The sequence below is a fragment of the Oncorhynchus kisutch genome, unplaced genomic scaffold, assembly GCF_002021735.2.
Source record: "Oncorhynchus kisutch isolate 150728-3 unplaced genomic scaffold, Okis_V2 Okis05a-Okis16b_hom, whole genome shotgun sequence".
In the NCBI taxonomy this organism is placed as follows: Eukaryota; Metazoa; Chordata; class Actinopteri; order Salmoniformes; family Salmonidae; genus Oncorhynchus; species Oncorhynchus kisutch.
Genome location: NW_022261982.1, coordinates 1,002,654 through 1,016,632, shown reverse-complemented (window position 1 = coordinate 1,016,632; position 13,979 = coordinate 1,002,654). Strand labels below are relative to the sequence as shown.

The window sequence follows — 13,979 nt, the reverse complement described above, 5'->3', positions numbered from 1 at the left end:
GAAATCTGACAACGCTCTGAATTTACGAGCGCACTCTGGCACTCCAGATTGAATTTAAGAACACACCCGAAGTCTTCAAATCTCTAACTAGTAATTTATTTTGCTAACTAGCTAGCAAGAGGTTGCATAGCAACAGCATCAGCTTCCTGTAGACAGGAGAAGAGCAAGTACACTCAACTGAAAGGATACCGTTAGTTACAGTATACTAAAATGAACTAATACTATGTAGTATACAGTATGTTAGTATGGCTATTCGAACACAGTTCAATTTTTCAAAACGCTGGTACTGCCACTGAAATTTCAATCACCTGGCACATGTAAATACTTGCAAGGTTTTGGTTAGTAAGCATGCATCATACATTTGTTTTGCGCGAGCGTGCCTTAAAACCTCTTGGGGCTAGGGGGCAGAATCTTTACTTTTGGATAAATAGAGTGCCCAATTTAAACTTCCTGCTACTCATTCCAAGAATATAATATATGCATATTATTCATAGATATGGATAGAAAACACTCTGAAGTTTCTAAAACTGTTTGAATCATGTCTGAGTATAACAGAACTTATGTAGCAGGCAAAACCCAGAGGACTAACTTTTCAGATTTTTTTCCCCCCTCTCTTTTTTCCTCTTTTTCCCCCCTCTGTTCCCTGACTTGTTATTGCCAAGGGATATTTCTTAGGAGCCTGTTTTCAGTTCCTACCGCTTCCACTGGATGTCACCAGTCTTTGGAATTTGAGGTTATTCCTTTGTGCAATGAAGAAGTAGGCCAACTGGGAAATGGGTACACTTTTCTGAGTTGCGCAATATGTAAAAAGTGGCGCTGGTTTGTTTTCATTCCTGTATTGAACACAGATTGCACCGTCTACAATTTGATCGATTATTAACGTTTAAAAATACCTGATGCTGGGCATCCTGGTGGTTGGGGGAGGGGCGTGGAGGGGGGTTGGTTAGGGGGATGGAGCATTGGAAGTTAAGACCAGATTTATCCATTGTTCTCTCTCTTACGTCTGGGCTTCACAAGAGAAGGTTTGTGGGGTATGTTTCATGTATTTGGTGTGGGCTACGGCCAAACAGTAGCCTGTGTAAAGTTGGTTTAATAAACCGTCAATTCGGAAACTCAATCCTCTGTCTGGACAATTGTTCCTTTATGATCTAGTCAGGTCATTACAATACTTTCCTGTGGATATTTGGGCCCAAACTTACACAGGCAGAAGAACGAAATCGGCAGACATGTAGAGTAAATTCAAATTAAGTTTATTCAACATTCTGACTGTTTTGAATTTTTGAATATAAATGTTAGAGACGAGAGTTGTGGCTTGTCTAGTCCATACTCTGATTCATAGAGACTAGCTCCCACTGGGCCACTGTTCATGACAAGTCGGAAACTCTGAACCTCTGAGTTAATTTTAATTGAAGTTATTTGCGGCAAGTTTGTCACACACAAAAGAGAAGATGAAAGGCAGAAAAAATATATTGCGGTGTTTTGTAAACACATTTCTAAAATGTCAGTAATTTTGTACTTGTTTTTAGACCAATCAAATTCCTGCATTCACAAATGGCCATTCTATCACCCTACTGACTGAATTTCTTCTGTGAAAATTCTCTGGTCGGGTAGCAACTTTAAATGTAGTATTAACTTCAAGCAAAACATTACGAAATGTAGCTAGCTACATTCTTTCTATGGTAAATATACAAATAAGATGGCCATGCAACGTCTTTGCAAGAAATACCTTGCTCTTTAATTGTAAGCTACTATACTTTTTTGTGTGGCTGCTAGCCAAATAGTGATGCACATCTGTTGTCATCTGATGAATACGAAGCTACTTTCTGCCGAATGTTTTGCATTTATTTATTTAGTCAGATGAAGAAGCGTAGTAGCACGCCTCTTATCACTCCATTAAAGCAACAACAACAAAACACTTGACTTCCAATGTAAATACCAGGTGAAATGGTTTAAAACGCAGAATTATTATTATTGTTATTTTTTTATCTGCGTTTTGAAAATGCAGATTTCTGAAAGCTAACGCGACCCTGGAGCTTCCTGTTCACCTCATGTCGCCTGGCAACAAGGGCACATCAAATGTGTTTATTGTTTTTCTACTTAACGGCCCATTTAAACACAAACGAAACAGTTAAATATAAATACAATTAGTCAACTATTAAATAAGATCCACATCATTTGAAAGATATATTCATTCTATGCTGAGGAAAATTATTTTTAAAGTATATATTATTATTTTTTTTAGTAACAATGCCATTTCATGCTTTGATCTTTGATTGAAAAGACATATGGATAAATGTCAATTAGATACAGTTTAATATGCTAACTAGCTAACAGTCTTTCAAATTCTGTGCATGTTATGTAATAGTCTTAAAAAATATAATCAATACTGCAGTTTCTATATAGCAATAGAAGTGAACAAGGGATTCTCGTCAATATGAATCATTTTAATTGTGAATAGAATAAACAAAATGTAAATAGCTCTGAAGACAGTCGCTTGCTGTACTGCCCTTGTATTTTTTAAATGGACATTTAGTGCTGTTTAGACAAGTAATGAGCTATTCCCCCTACATTATAATCAGTCCAGTCAGATTGCCGCTACTGACAATACTGAATGACCATGATCGACACTTCAGAAACTGTTAGGATCAACCAACAGCACATAAGTGGGACATCCTGAAGATGGGCTACTCTATCCTAGACCCCATTATCTTATGTCAGATGAAGCGTATCAGCACCTATCTCATCTGCAACTAAAATCTAATGTATCCTTTCTCCTTCCCTTCAGATTTCCAGCAGTTCATTGTCTCTGAAGAGGAGTTGTCCCCTGTACAGCAACACTGTAAGCAGGATTGGAGCCCCAGTCTGGGGCAAAATGATGAACCCCATACAGATTAAAGAGGAACAGGAAGAACGGAGGATCATCCAGGTGAATGAAGACTCGGTATTCACTCCTGCCTGGGTGAAAATTGACTATGATCACTACCCAACTCAGTCTTCACAAATCCGAAGTGAAGACTACATAGACAAAACGGCTTCAACTGAACAGATCAAAACAGAACCTAAGGAAGAGGATTCCTTGGAGCCAACCAGTGAATCTTAGTCCCTGCGCAAATCAAAGAGGACACTGACAGAAAAAGACACTATAAGCTCCCAGGTTAAAAAAATCCATGGATCTGAAATCCCCAGTGCACAGGAGGAGTTACACAGCGTGGAGCTCTGGATTCTCATATGAGGATCCACACAGGGTTGAATCTGCATCATTGTCAGGTTTGTGGCAAAGGTTTTGCTAATAGTAGAAGACTGAATGACCATATGAGGACCCACAAAGGGGTGAGATTGCATTGCTGTTGGGACTGTGGCAAAGGTTTTGTTTATGTTAAAGTTCTGAGTTGTCATCGGATGATTCACACAAAGGAGAAACTCAAAGGCTGTCATATCAGAGTGAACACCTGAAATCGCATGGAAGGTTTCACACAGGCAAGAATATGCTTTATTATACTGATCCACACAGGGGAGAAATCATATCACGAACAGGATTTATTGTAATGTGGCAAATGGTTTCCCCATGTTGAGTGTCTGAATTATCACACGAGGATTCACACAGGGGAGAAATCATTTTGCTGTAATGATTGTGGAAAATGATTAATTTAGTCATTGGTCTGAAAACGCATATGAAGATTCACACAGGGAAGAAATCATATTGCTGCCAGGTCTGTTTTGCTCAGGATAATTCACTGAGGTATCACATTGGGAATTTTCACTTGGATGGGTAAACTGAATTTGAAATTAGATGGAGGGGCAAAATGTCAAACTTCCATGGTTCTTTCGGTGAATACAATATGACTTTGGGTTTGTAAATATACTTGCAGGACAACCAATACTAATTATTATAGTTCAACTCATTTACTTTGTTTGATCCATTAGATTGCAGTTCAGTTCAGCCCAGTTGACACTAGTAGCCTTTCTCTACAGGAACCAACTAGAATGTCCCCTAATTTCACCTTGATACATTTATGTACACATCAGTGGAGGCTGGTAGGAGGAACAATAGGAGGCCTGGCTCATTGTAATGGCTGGAATGAAATGAATTAAAACCAAAATCTAGCTTCAGAGCTTTGTCAACACTGATGGCTGGGTAGTAGATGATAAAGGCCAGACACATCTCATCAGTGGTGGCCAGCCCCAACTGCGTGATTCCTTTGCGAGTGGCTGTGTTATAGGTGCACTCCACCACAATCTCATCACCCTGCAGAGAGGAGAAGATACTTCTTTTAGAAAGATCTAATGTCTAATAACACCACAGTTGACCTGATCAAAAATCCAATTGAAATACAGGAAGTACATGGATGCTTACTGGTTTGATGGTCTTAATGGTCTCCACGTTGATGAACCCCTGCATCTCAAAGTTATAGTTCTCATCCACAGCCAGGAAGTCAATCTGTGTTCCATTCCTGCAGAGGGTCAAATCAAGCACACTTTACACCAACAGGTTATCATCTACTACCCAGCCATCAGTGTTGACCACTGCTGGAGCCAGCCAAACGTACATACACGGCCATGATGGAGAAGACCGACTACCAGTAAGAGCCTTCACACTGTCAGTTTCACCCACTAAATGCATGCTCTTCAACCTCTTCAACCTTCACTGCCCGCCCGTCCAGCATCACCTCTCTGGAAGGCTCTGATGCAGAATATGTGGATAACTACAAATACCTAGGTGTCTGGCTAGACTGTAAACTCTCCTTCCAGACTCACATTAAGCATCTCAATCCAAGATTAAATCAAGAATTGGCTTCCTATTTCGCAACAAAGCATCCTTCCCTCATGCTGCTAAACATACCCTTGTAAAACTGTCCATCCTACCGATCCTCGACTTTGGCGACATCATTTACAAAATAGCCTCAAACACTCTACTCAACAAATTGGATGCAGTCTATCAGTGCCATCTGTTTTGTCACCAAACCACCATATACTACCCACCACTGCGACCTGTACGCTCTCGTTGGCTGGCCCTCGCTTCATACTCATCGCCAAACCCACTGGCTCCAGGTCATCTACAAATCTCTGTTAGGTAAAGCCCCGCCTTATCTCAGCTCACTGGTCACCATAGCAGCACCCACTTGTAGCACGCGCTCCTGCAGGTATATTTCACTGGTCACCCCCAAAGCCAATTCCTACTTTGGCTGCCTTTCCTTCCAGTTCTCTGCTGCCGATGACTGGAACGATCTGCAAAAATCACTGAAGCTGGAGATTCATATCTCCCTCACTAGCTTTAAGCACCAGCTGTCAGAGCAGCTCACAGATCACTGCACCTGTACATAGCCCATCTGTAAACAGCCCATCCAACAACCTCACCACCATACTTTATTTATTTATCTTGCTCCTTTGCACTCCAGTATCTCTACTTGCACATTCATCTTCTGCACATCTACCATTCCAGTGTTTAATTGCTATATTGTAATTACTTCGCCACCATGGCCTATTTATTGTCTTAACTCCCTTATCTTACCTCATTTGCACTTTTAGTTTTATTTTTTCTACTGTATTATTGACTATGTTTTTGTTTATTCCATCTGTTGTATGTGTCAAACTGCTATGCTTTATCTTGGCCAGGTCGCAGTTGTAAATGAGAACTTGTTCTCAACTAGTCTACCAGGTGAAGAATAATAATAATCTGTTTATATACTGGAACTGTCTGGTTAGTTCAGTGGATAGTCCAGACTATGTAAACATAATGGCTGTGCCCCACAGAGGTATTGTGGAGATGTTGAAGACTAAAGCTTGGGACCAGGCGTTCCATTGCTGAGCATGAGGCCACAACGAAGAAGGTCCCTCAGATTGGGTTTATCAACAACGAACATAACGTAAGCATCCACTCAATGACAATGCTGCAACATCCAAACCTACTGTTTATTCTGCTCCTCCTACAGAGTAACTACACCATATATGAGGGAAGCATCCTCAACATGATGGCTAGCCCTTCCGTGAGTTGCAGGAGTGATCCAACTGGCCTGGGTCTGTGAAGAGTTAACTGGCAACTATAGCTTCTGTTTCAGAAGGCTGAATGTTTTCACAATGAGTCTCCCGTGCAATAGTAGAAAGTGTCAACTGTTTATTCATGACGTATAACATTTTTTTTAAAGAAATCCATTCAGACACCTTCCTATGATTTATGTTAAATGTCTTACCATGTGCTATAATATTTTGATAACATGTCATTGACACTATATTAATCCTTGTGGAAGTAGACCACAGAGCCTGTCATGCTATTTCACAGAGTTTTTATGAGTTGGCTGGCTAGGTAGACGGTACTAGAGTTTGGCTTTATGGACCCAATAACACTGCAATATGTACAGTTGAATGTTTGTGCTGTAGTGTTCAGGCCTTCCACCTTAAACATCTTGACCACAGTAAAAGTCCAACCCTTGCTGCCCTAGCTCTTTGTTCAAACTAATTAGTGATTCTATGGCCTTGAGTTTTGAATATTCTGTGCAGTCTAATTTTGGTTGGACTAAAACACGTTTCATCCTTGACGAATGTCGCAAGTAAATGAACAGAATTATAGTCACTGATTTCCTTTTTTTCATATTTAACAGTAGACTATTTTCTCCAGCTCTTATTCATTTTTAGTGACTGTCTTTAGCTTTCCTGCTCTATCAATTGTAATATGAATGATCATTATTGTTTTTATCATGCACAGAATATTGATGCAGATTTTTATTGATGGCAAAATCTGAGAACCGGAACTCTTAATGCTAGAATCCTTTAATTTAAAATTGTGTACACCATTTTGATTCTTGGAGAATATATCTCGGGCCTATAAATGCCTCGAGCTTAGTTCAACTGTCGTACCCCACCAGAATCCAAAATGTACACCTTTTCTACGCCAGTGTTTGTGCACCGTATCGCCTCAACAGTTACATATCTGGCCTTTTTCCTCAGCTTTTTATCAAAATGAACACTGTTGCAGAGTATTTTAGATGTGGCCACATGTTGCTGCTGAGAAGGTAATGACATTCATCTCCAATTGCAGCTGACTCTTCATACAGCCTGTGCTGCCTTTCCAGCTGCTTGTCATCCATCAAGTATTCAAGATGTTTAACTTCTTCCCTGCATACATGCATACATCTTCCCTGTGTGCTACGTTTTGTATCATGATGCAAAATGCATACATCTTCCCTGTGTGCTACGTTTTGTATCATGATGCAAAATACATACATCTTCCCTGTGTGCTACGTTTTGTATCATGATGCAAAACACATACATCTTCCCTGTGTGCTACGTTTTGTATCATGATGCAAAATGCATACATCTTCCCTGTGTGCTACGTTTTGTATCATGATGCAAAATGCATACATCTTCCCTGTGTGCTACGTTTTGTATCATGATGCAAAATACATACATCTTCCCTGTGTGCTACGTTTTGTATCATGATGCAAAACACATACATCTTCCCTGTGTGCTACGTTTTGTATCATGATGCAAAACACATACATCTTCCCTGTATGCTACGTTTTGTATCATGATGCAAAATACATACATCTTCCCTGTATGCTACGTTTTGTATCATGATGCAAAATGCATACATCTTCCCTGTGTGCTACGTTTTGTATCATGATGCAAAATGCATACATCTTCCCTGTGTGCTACGTTTTGTATCATGATGCAAAATGCATACATCTTCCCTGTGTGCTACGTTTTGTATCATGATGCAAAATACATACATCTTCCCTGTGTGCTACGTTTTGTATCATGATGCAAAACACATACATCTTCCCTGTGTGCTACGTTTTGTATCATGATGCAAAACACATACATCTTCCCTGTATGCTACGTTTTGTATCATGATGCAAAATACATACATCTTCCCTGTATGCTACGTTTTGTATCATGATGCAAAACACATACATCTTCCCTGTATGCTACATTTTGTATCATGATGCAAAATGCATACATCTTCCCTGTATGCTACGTTTTGTATCATGATGCAAAATGCATCATACATGGATGAGTTCTGCATTTTGAAAGTGACACATTTTAGCTGGATGTCTGACAAGCGAAAACGTGTCAATGGAATAACAAAACATTCTCTTAAATGGAGGAAAACGAAACTGATGGACCTACCTGAATTTACCCAACAGAATTAACACAGCAGTTGAGAATAAGGTTCAGATGAGAAAATTGTAGTTTTCAATAACTGTGGTCCCCGACGCTGCCACTCGTTGGAGCTGAACCGTTCTAGGCACTACTTTAGAAACTATCAGTCCGGATAAACCATCAGTATTATAACACCGGTACTCAGTTCCGGTGAGCTCCTGCCAAAGTCATGCTCAGCACCACAACGGAGAAACAACGTGTTTCTCTTCAGCATCCCATAATGTGACACAGCATCAGGCCTTTCCCTCTGCTGGTTGTCATAAATCATGAATGCGTTTGGCATCTTTTACCAAACTATTCACATATGGACAAATAAGGTTTTAGCAGAGAGTTTGCATTAGTTTAATGTGGTGCTTGTCAATGCAACCTCAAACATCCTTTACATTTCTCAAGTGAAGCAAGGACCATACAGCCTCACCTTCCCAAAGACATTTCCAATATTGCACAATGTTTACAATTAGCTCCATTCATGGACAAATAATCGTTTTAAAGCATGTAAACAGCTGGAACTTCCCCAAAAAGTAGATGTCCGAGCTTAACTAATGTATAGGGGTTAGGAAGGGTAACGTTATGTCCAAAGCACAAGTGAACAACAATGCCCCCCCCCCCCAATAAGGCATGACATGCTTGAGACTGAGGAGCAGGATAATAAGGAAACAATTCCCTTTATGTCAGAATATAACTGATGTTTTGTTTTATCTGCATGAGATCTGGTTTGTCAGATTGTCGAACATTTACAGCAAGTGTTACTGCGACAGATGATTTGAATGGTTCGAAAACTGTTGCAGTAGAAGTACAGTGCCTTGTGAAAGTATTCGGCCCCCTTGAACTTTGCGACCTTTTGCCACATTTCAGGCTTCAAACATAAAGGTATAAAACTGTATTTTTTTGTGAAGAATCAACAACAAGTGGGACACAATCATGAAGTGGAACGACATTTATTGGATATTTCAAACTTTTTTAACAAATCAAAAACTGAAAGATTGGGCGTGCAAAATTATTCAGCCCCTTTACTTTCAGTGCAAGCAAACTCTCTCCAGAAGTTCAGTGAGGATCTCTGAATGATCCAATGTTGACCTAAATGACTAATGATGATAAATACAATCCACCTGTGTGTAATCAAGTCTCCGTATAAATGCACCTGCACTGTGATAGTCTCAGAGGTCCGTTAAAAGCGCAGAGAGCATCATGAAGAACAAGGAACACACCAGGCAGGTCCGAGATACTGTTGTGAAGAAGTTTAAAGCCGGATTTGGATACAAAAAGATTTCCCAAGCTTTAAACATCCCAAGGAGCACTGTGCAAGCGATAATATTGAAATGGAAGGAGTATCAGACCACTGCAAATCTACCAAGACCTGGCCGTCCCTCTAAACTTTCAGCTCATGCAAGGAGAAGACTGATCAGAGATGCAGCCAAGAGGCCCATGATCACTCTGGATGAACTGCAGAGATCTACAGCTGAGGTGGGAGACTCTGTCCATAGGACAACAATCAGTCGTATATTGCACAAATCTGGCATTTATGGAAGAGTGGCAAGAAGAAAGCCATTTCTTAAAGATATCCATAAAAAGTGTTGTTTAAAGTTTGCCACAAGCCACCTGGGAGACACACCAAACATGTGGAAGGAGGTGCTCTGGTCAGATGAAACCAAAATTGAACTTTTTGGCAACAATGCAAAGCGTTATGTTTGGCGTAAAAGCAACACAGCTCATCACCCTGAACACACCATCCCCACTGTCAAACATGGTGGTGGCAGCATCATGGTTTGGGCCTGCTTTTCTTCAGCAGGGACAGGGAAGATGGTTCAAATTGATGGGAAGATGGATGGAGCCAAATACAGGACCATTCTGGAAGAAAACCTGATGGAGTCTGCAAAAGACCTGAGACTGGGACGGAGATTTGTCTTCCAACAAGACCATGATCCAAAACACAAAGCAAAATCTACAATGGAATGGTTCAAAAATAAACATATCCAGGTGTTAGAATGGCCAAGTCAAAGTCCAGACCTGAATCCAATCGAGAATCTGTGGAAAGAACTGAAAACTGCTGTTCACAAATGCTCTCCATCCAACCTCACTGAGCTCGAGCTGTTTTGCAAGGAGGAATGGGAAAAAATTTCAGTCTCTCGATGTGCAAAACTAATAGAGACATACCCCAAGCGACTTACAGCTGTAATCGCAGCAAAAGGTGGCGCTACAAAGTATTAACTTAAGGGGGCTGAATAATCTTGCACGCCCAATTTTTCCGTTTTTGATTTGTTAAAAAAGTTTATAATATCCAATAAATGTCGTTCCACTTCATGATTGTGTCCCACTTGTTGTTGATTCTTCACAAAAAAATACAGTTTTATATCTTTATGTTTGAAGCCTGAAATGTGGCAAAAGGTCGCAACGTTCAAGGGGGCCGAATACTTTCGCAAGGCACTGTACATTATTCAACTGATTGATCGATTTGTCGTTCCCCAATGAGTCGTTTAAATTGCTCAAGGGAGGACATAGTATTTCAGACGTTAGGACCTGGTGATATTTTTCCTCAAGTACCATTATACTTTTCATCACGTGGCACAAACAATGAGATGTATAGGACAATCCTGATTATAACTGGTTGGTTCGAGCCCTGAATGCTGATTGGCTGACAGCCGTAGTATACCACAGTTATGACAAAACATGTATTTTTACTGCTCTAATTACATTGGTAACCCGTTAATAATAGCAATAAGGCACCTCGGGGGTTTGTGGTATATGGCCAACAAATAGCTCTTAGCCGTGGTATGTTGGCCAAATACCACACCTCCTCGGGCCTTATTGCTTAATTCATGTTGTGCCACGTGTATTTCCATGTACTTGACATATACCTATGGAGACATACACACATAAAAATAAACATCACCTTACACATTAACATCAGAGTTTGGCTTGGGGGACAGGAGGGAGCAGATTGCATTTTCACTTCAAAATATATTGACAATAAAATAATATACATGAAACACACTCCTTTTGAGTCTTTCTTCCTCTCCATGGATGGATAAACTTACTGGAGCAGACATGGACCCCAAGTAGCACAGAGAGATAGTGCCACGTGTTACAGAGAACAGAGAGAGATGAATGATTGGGAAGAAATGCTTTAGGGGTAATCATGGCACAGGGCGACGTAAGAGCTATAGGAGGATAGGTCATCTGAAGAGCTATTGGAGGAGGATAGGTCCTCTTAAGAGCTATAGGAGGAGATAGGTCCTCTTTGCTGTTCGTTTGTGCAGAATATTCCCCCGTCACCAGTTAGTTGAGAAGTCCTGCCTCGGTCACAGTCAGTGAGGAGTGTTCCCAGGGTCAGTAACACGTTCCCTCTGTGTCTCTTGGTGAATCACTGGATATACTGTACAGATGGGCACAACACTGAATGAATCTGTGATTACAATATGTGTGGATATGTTTCATTGAAGCTTTTGCTCCAGCAAGTCCTCGCTTGGTTTGAATTTTCTGGGTGTGTTTTAATAGAGTGCCTGATAGATCAAAGGTCATAGGGAGGTCGTGGATGCAAATTGCCATGACAACCAATAAGTGCATCACTGCTGGGCCAATAGGGCGCTCCGATTAGCCTTCATCTTCTCCAGGCGCTTGGCCAGGTGGCTGTTACTGGCCTCCAGCTCATCAATCCTGTCCAGGGCAGACCTCAGCTAGAGAGAACGGAGAGAAAAAGTTTAGAGTTTGAGAGGGGAGAAGCAACTGTAAAGGCAACAACCTATACCTGGTGTAGACTTGATACCAAAACATGTGGGGTTGACATACTAGATATGACCCAACGACTTGTGGGTTCTGTGATTCTTTGGCTGTTTTTGTAAACCTGACATTATAGTAGCCTACCTCTCTCTGTAGCTTGCGTTTCTCCACTTTGAGCTCGTCCTCTACTTTCTCTGCGCTCTCAGAGGCCGACTTGTAACGAGTCACCTGACCCTCCAACCGGATGATCTGGCCAAGAGAGAAATGAGGGGGTGAATAAATGGATGAAATGTGATATGCCTCATACTAGACTGAACACGTAACTTATATTCCATGGAGCTCCTAGTGGAGAAAATGGTCAATAGTCTCCAACCCAGACTGTACAAGATACTACTTATTATCTCACGTTTACCATGAGGAATGTGATTGGTCAGGTGTTTCATGGATATAGTCATACATGTCTTCCTCTGTCTAGGAACTAAAACGGTACTTACATTCTGTTCCAGGGCTGTGACTTCCTGTTCTGATTTCACCAGTTTAAACTTGAGGTCACTGATTTGCCGGTTGGCATCCCCTGTATAAGAAAAAATAAAGATAGAAGGATGTGAGTCAAATATTGTTGTATAGGTTTGCATAATGTATACTCCACTTACACACTTGACAAAGTACACTAGGGAGACAGCCAGGTAAAAGGCTAGATCTGTCTTAGTAAACGTGAAATGTGACTCACTCTGTAAGTCGAGGATGTGGGGGTCCATGCCGTTCTCAAGTCCGTCCTCCTCAGGACTCAAACCCTCGGTCCCGTTCCTCTGTTTCCCCTCCAGCTGAGACTTCAGCCTCTTCACCTGATCAGCTAAACTCTCCCTCTCATCAACTATTTTCCTCAGTCTGACTTCTGCAATACAAACAGACAGCTGACTTTGAATCAACAGCATGAAATTCTAATAGTTGGTTAGTAATAGGGTAGTTTGAGTAGTCGAGATCAGTAATAGAGTAGTTCTGTACATCAACATTTACCACACGGTTCAATTAACAGCCTTGTTTTCTTAGTTTCTAATCTGTATTGTTTTTTTAATACATACAACACATTGTACTTAATTACTCAGATGTTTTTTTATATGTATACACAGTACCAGTCAAACGTTTGGACACACCTACTCATTCAGGGGTTTTTCTTTATTTTTACTATTTTCTACATTGTAGAATAATAGTGAAGACATAAAAACTATGAAATAACACATGGAATCATGTAGCAAGCAAAAAAGTGTTAAACAAATCAAAATAGATTTTAGATTCTTCAAAGTAGCCACCCTTTGCCTTGATGAGAGCTTTGCACACTCTTGGCATTCTCTCAACCAGCTTCATGAGGAATGCTTTTCCAGCAGCCTTGAAGGAGTTCCCACATATGCTGGGCACTTGTTGCTGCTTTTCCTTCACTGCGGTCCAACTCATCCCAAACCATTTCAATTGGGTTGAGGTCGGGTGATGGTGGAGGCTAGGTCATCTGATGCACACTCCATCACTCTCCTTGGTAAAATAGCCCTTACACAGCCTGGAGGTGTGTATTAGGTCATTGTCCTTTTGAAAAACAAATGATAGTCCCACTAAGCGCAAACCAGATGGGACGGCATATCGCTGCAGAATGCTGTGGTAGCCATGCTGGTTAAGTGTGCCTTTAATTATAAATAATTCACTGACAGTGTCACCAGCAAAGCACCATCACACCCCCTCTTCCATGCTTCATGGTGGGAACCACACATACGGAGATCATCCATTCACCTACTCTGTGTCTCACAAAGACACTGCTGTTGGAACGACAACTAAAAAAAATCACAAATTTGGACTCATCAGACCAAAGGACAGATTTCCACCGGTCTAATGTCCATTGCTCTTTTTTCTTGGAAAGTCTCTTCTTATTATTGGTGTCCTTTAGCAGTGGTTTCTTTGCAGCAATTCAACCATGAAGGCCTGATTCACGCAGTCTCCTCTGAACAGTTGATGTTGAGGTGTGTCTGTTACTTGAAATCTGTGAAGAATCTATTTGGGCTGCAATTTCTGAGTCTGGTAACTCTAATGAGCTTATTCTTGGGGTGGCAGGTAGCCTA

General features: G+C 40.9%; 1 protein-coding gene across 1 annotated transcript in view; it reads right to left on the bottom strand.

Annotated features, from left to right (window-relative positions):
- Positions 1-10,872: 10,872 nt before the first annotated feature.
- The window catches only part of LOC116352803 (leucine-rich repeat flightless-interacting protein 2-like), a 41,018-nt gene continuing 37,911 nt past the window's right edge, over positions 10,873-13,979 (bottom strand). Inside the window, exons 17-20 of the mRNA XM_031813491.1 lie at positions 12,605-12,769; positions 12,369-12,448; positions 12,019-12,123; positions 10,873-11,831 (exon numbers count right to left, since the gene is read on the bottom strand). Coding sequence (XP_031669351.1) covers positions 11,721-11,831; positions 12,019-12,123; positions 12,369-12,448; positions 12,605-12,769 — 461 coding nt within the window. The 3' untranslated portion in view covers positions 10,873-11,720. The remainder of the gene's footprint in view (positions 11,832-12,018; positions 12,124-12,368; positions 12,449-12,604; positions 12,770-13,979) is intronic.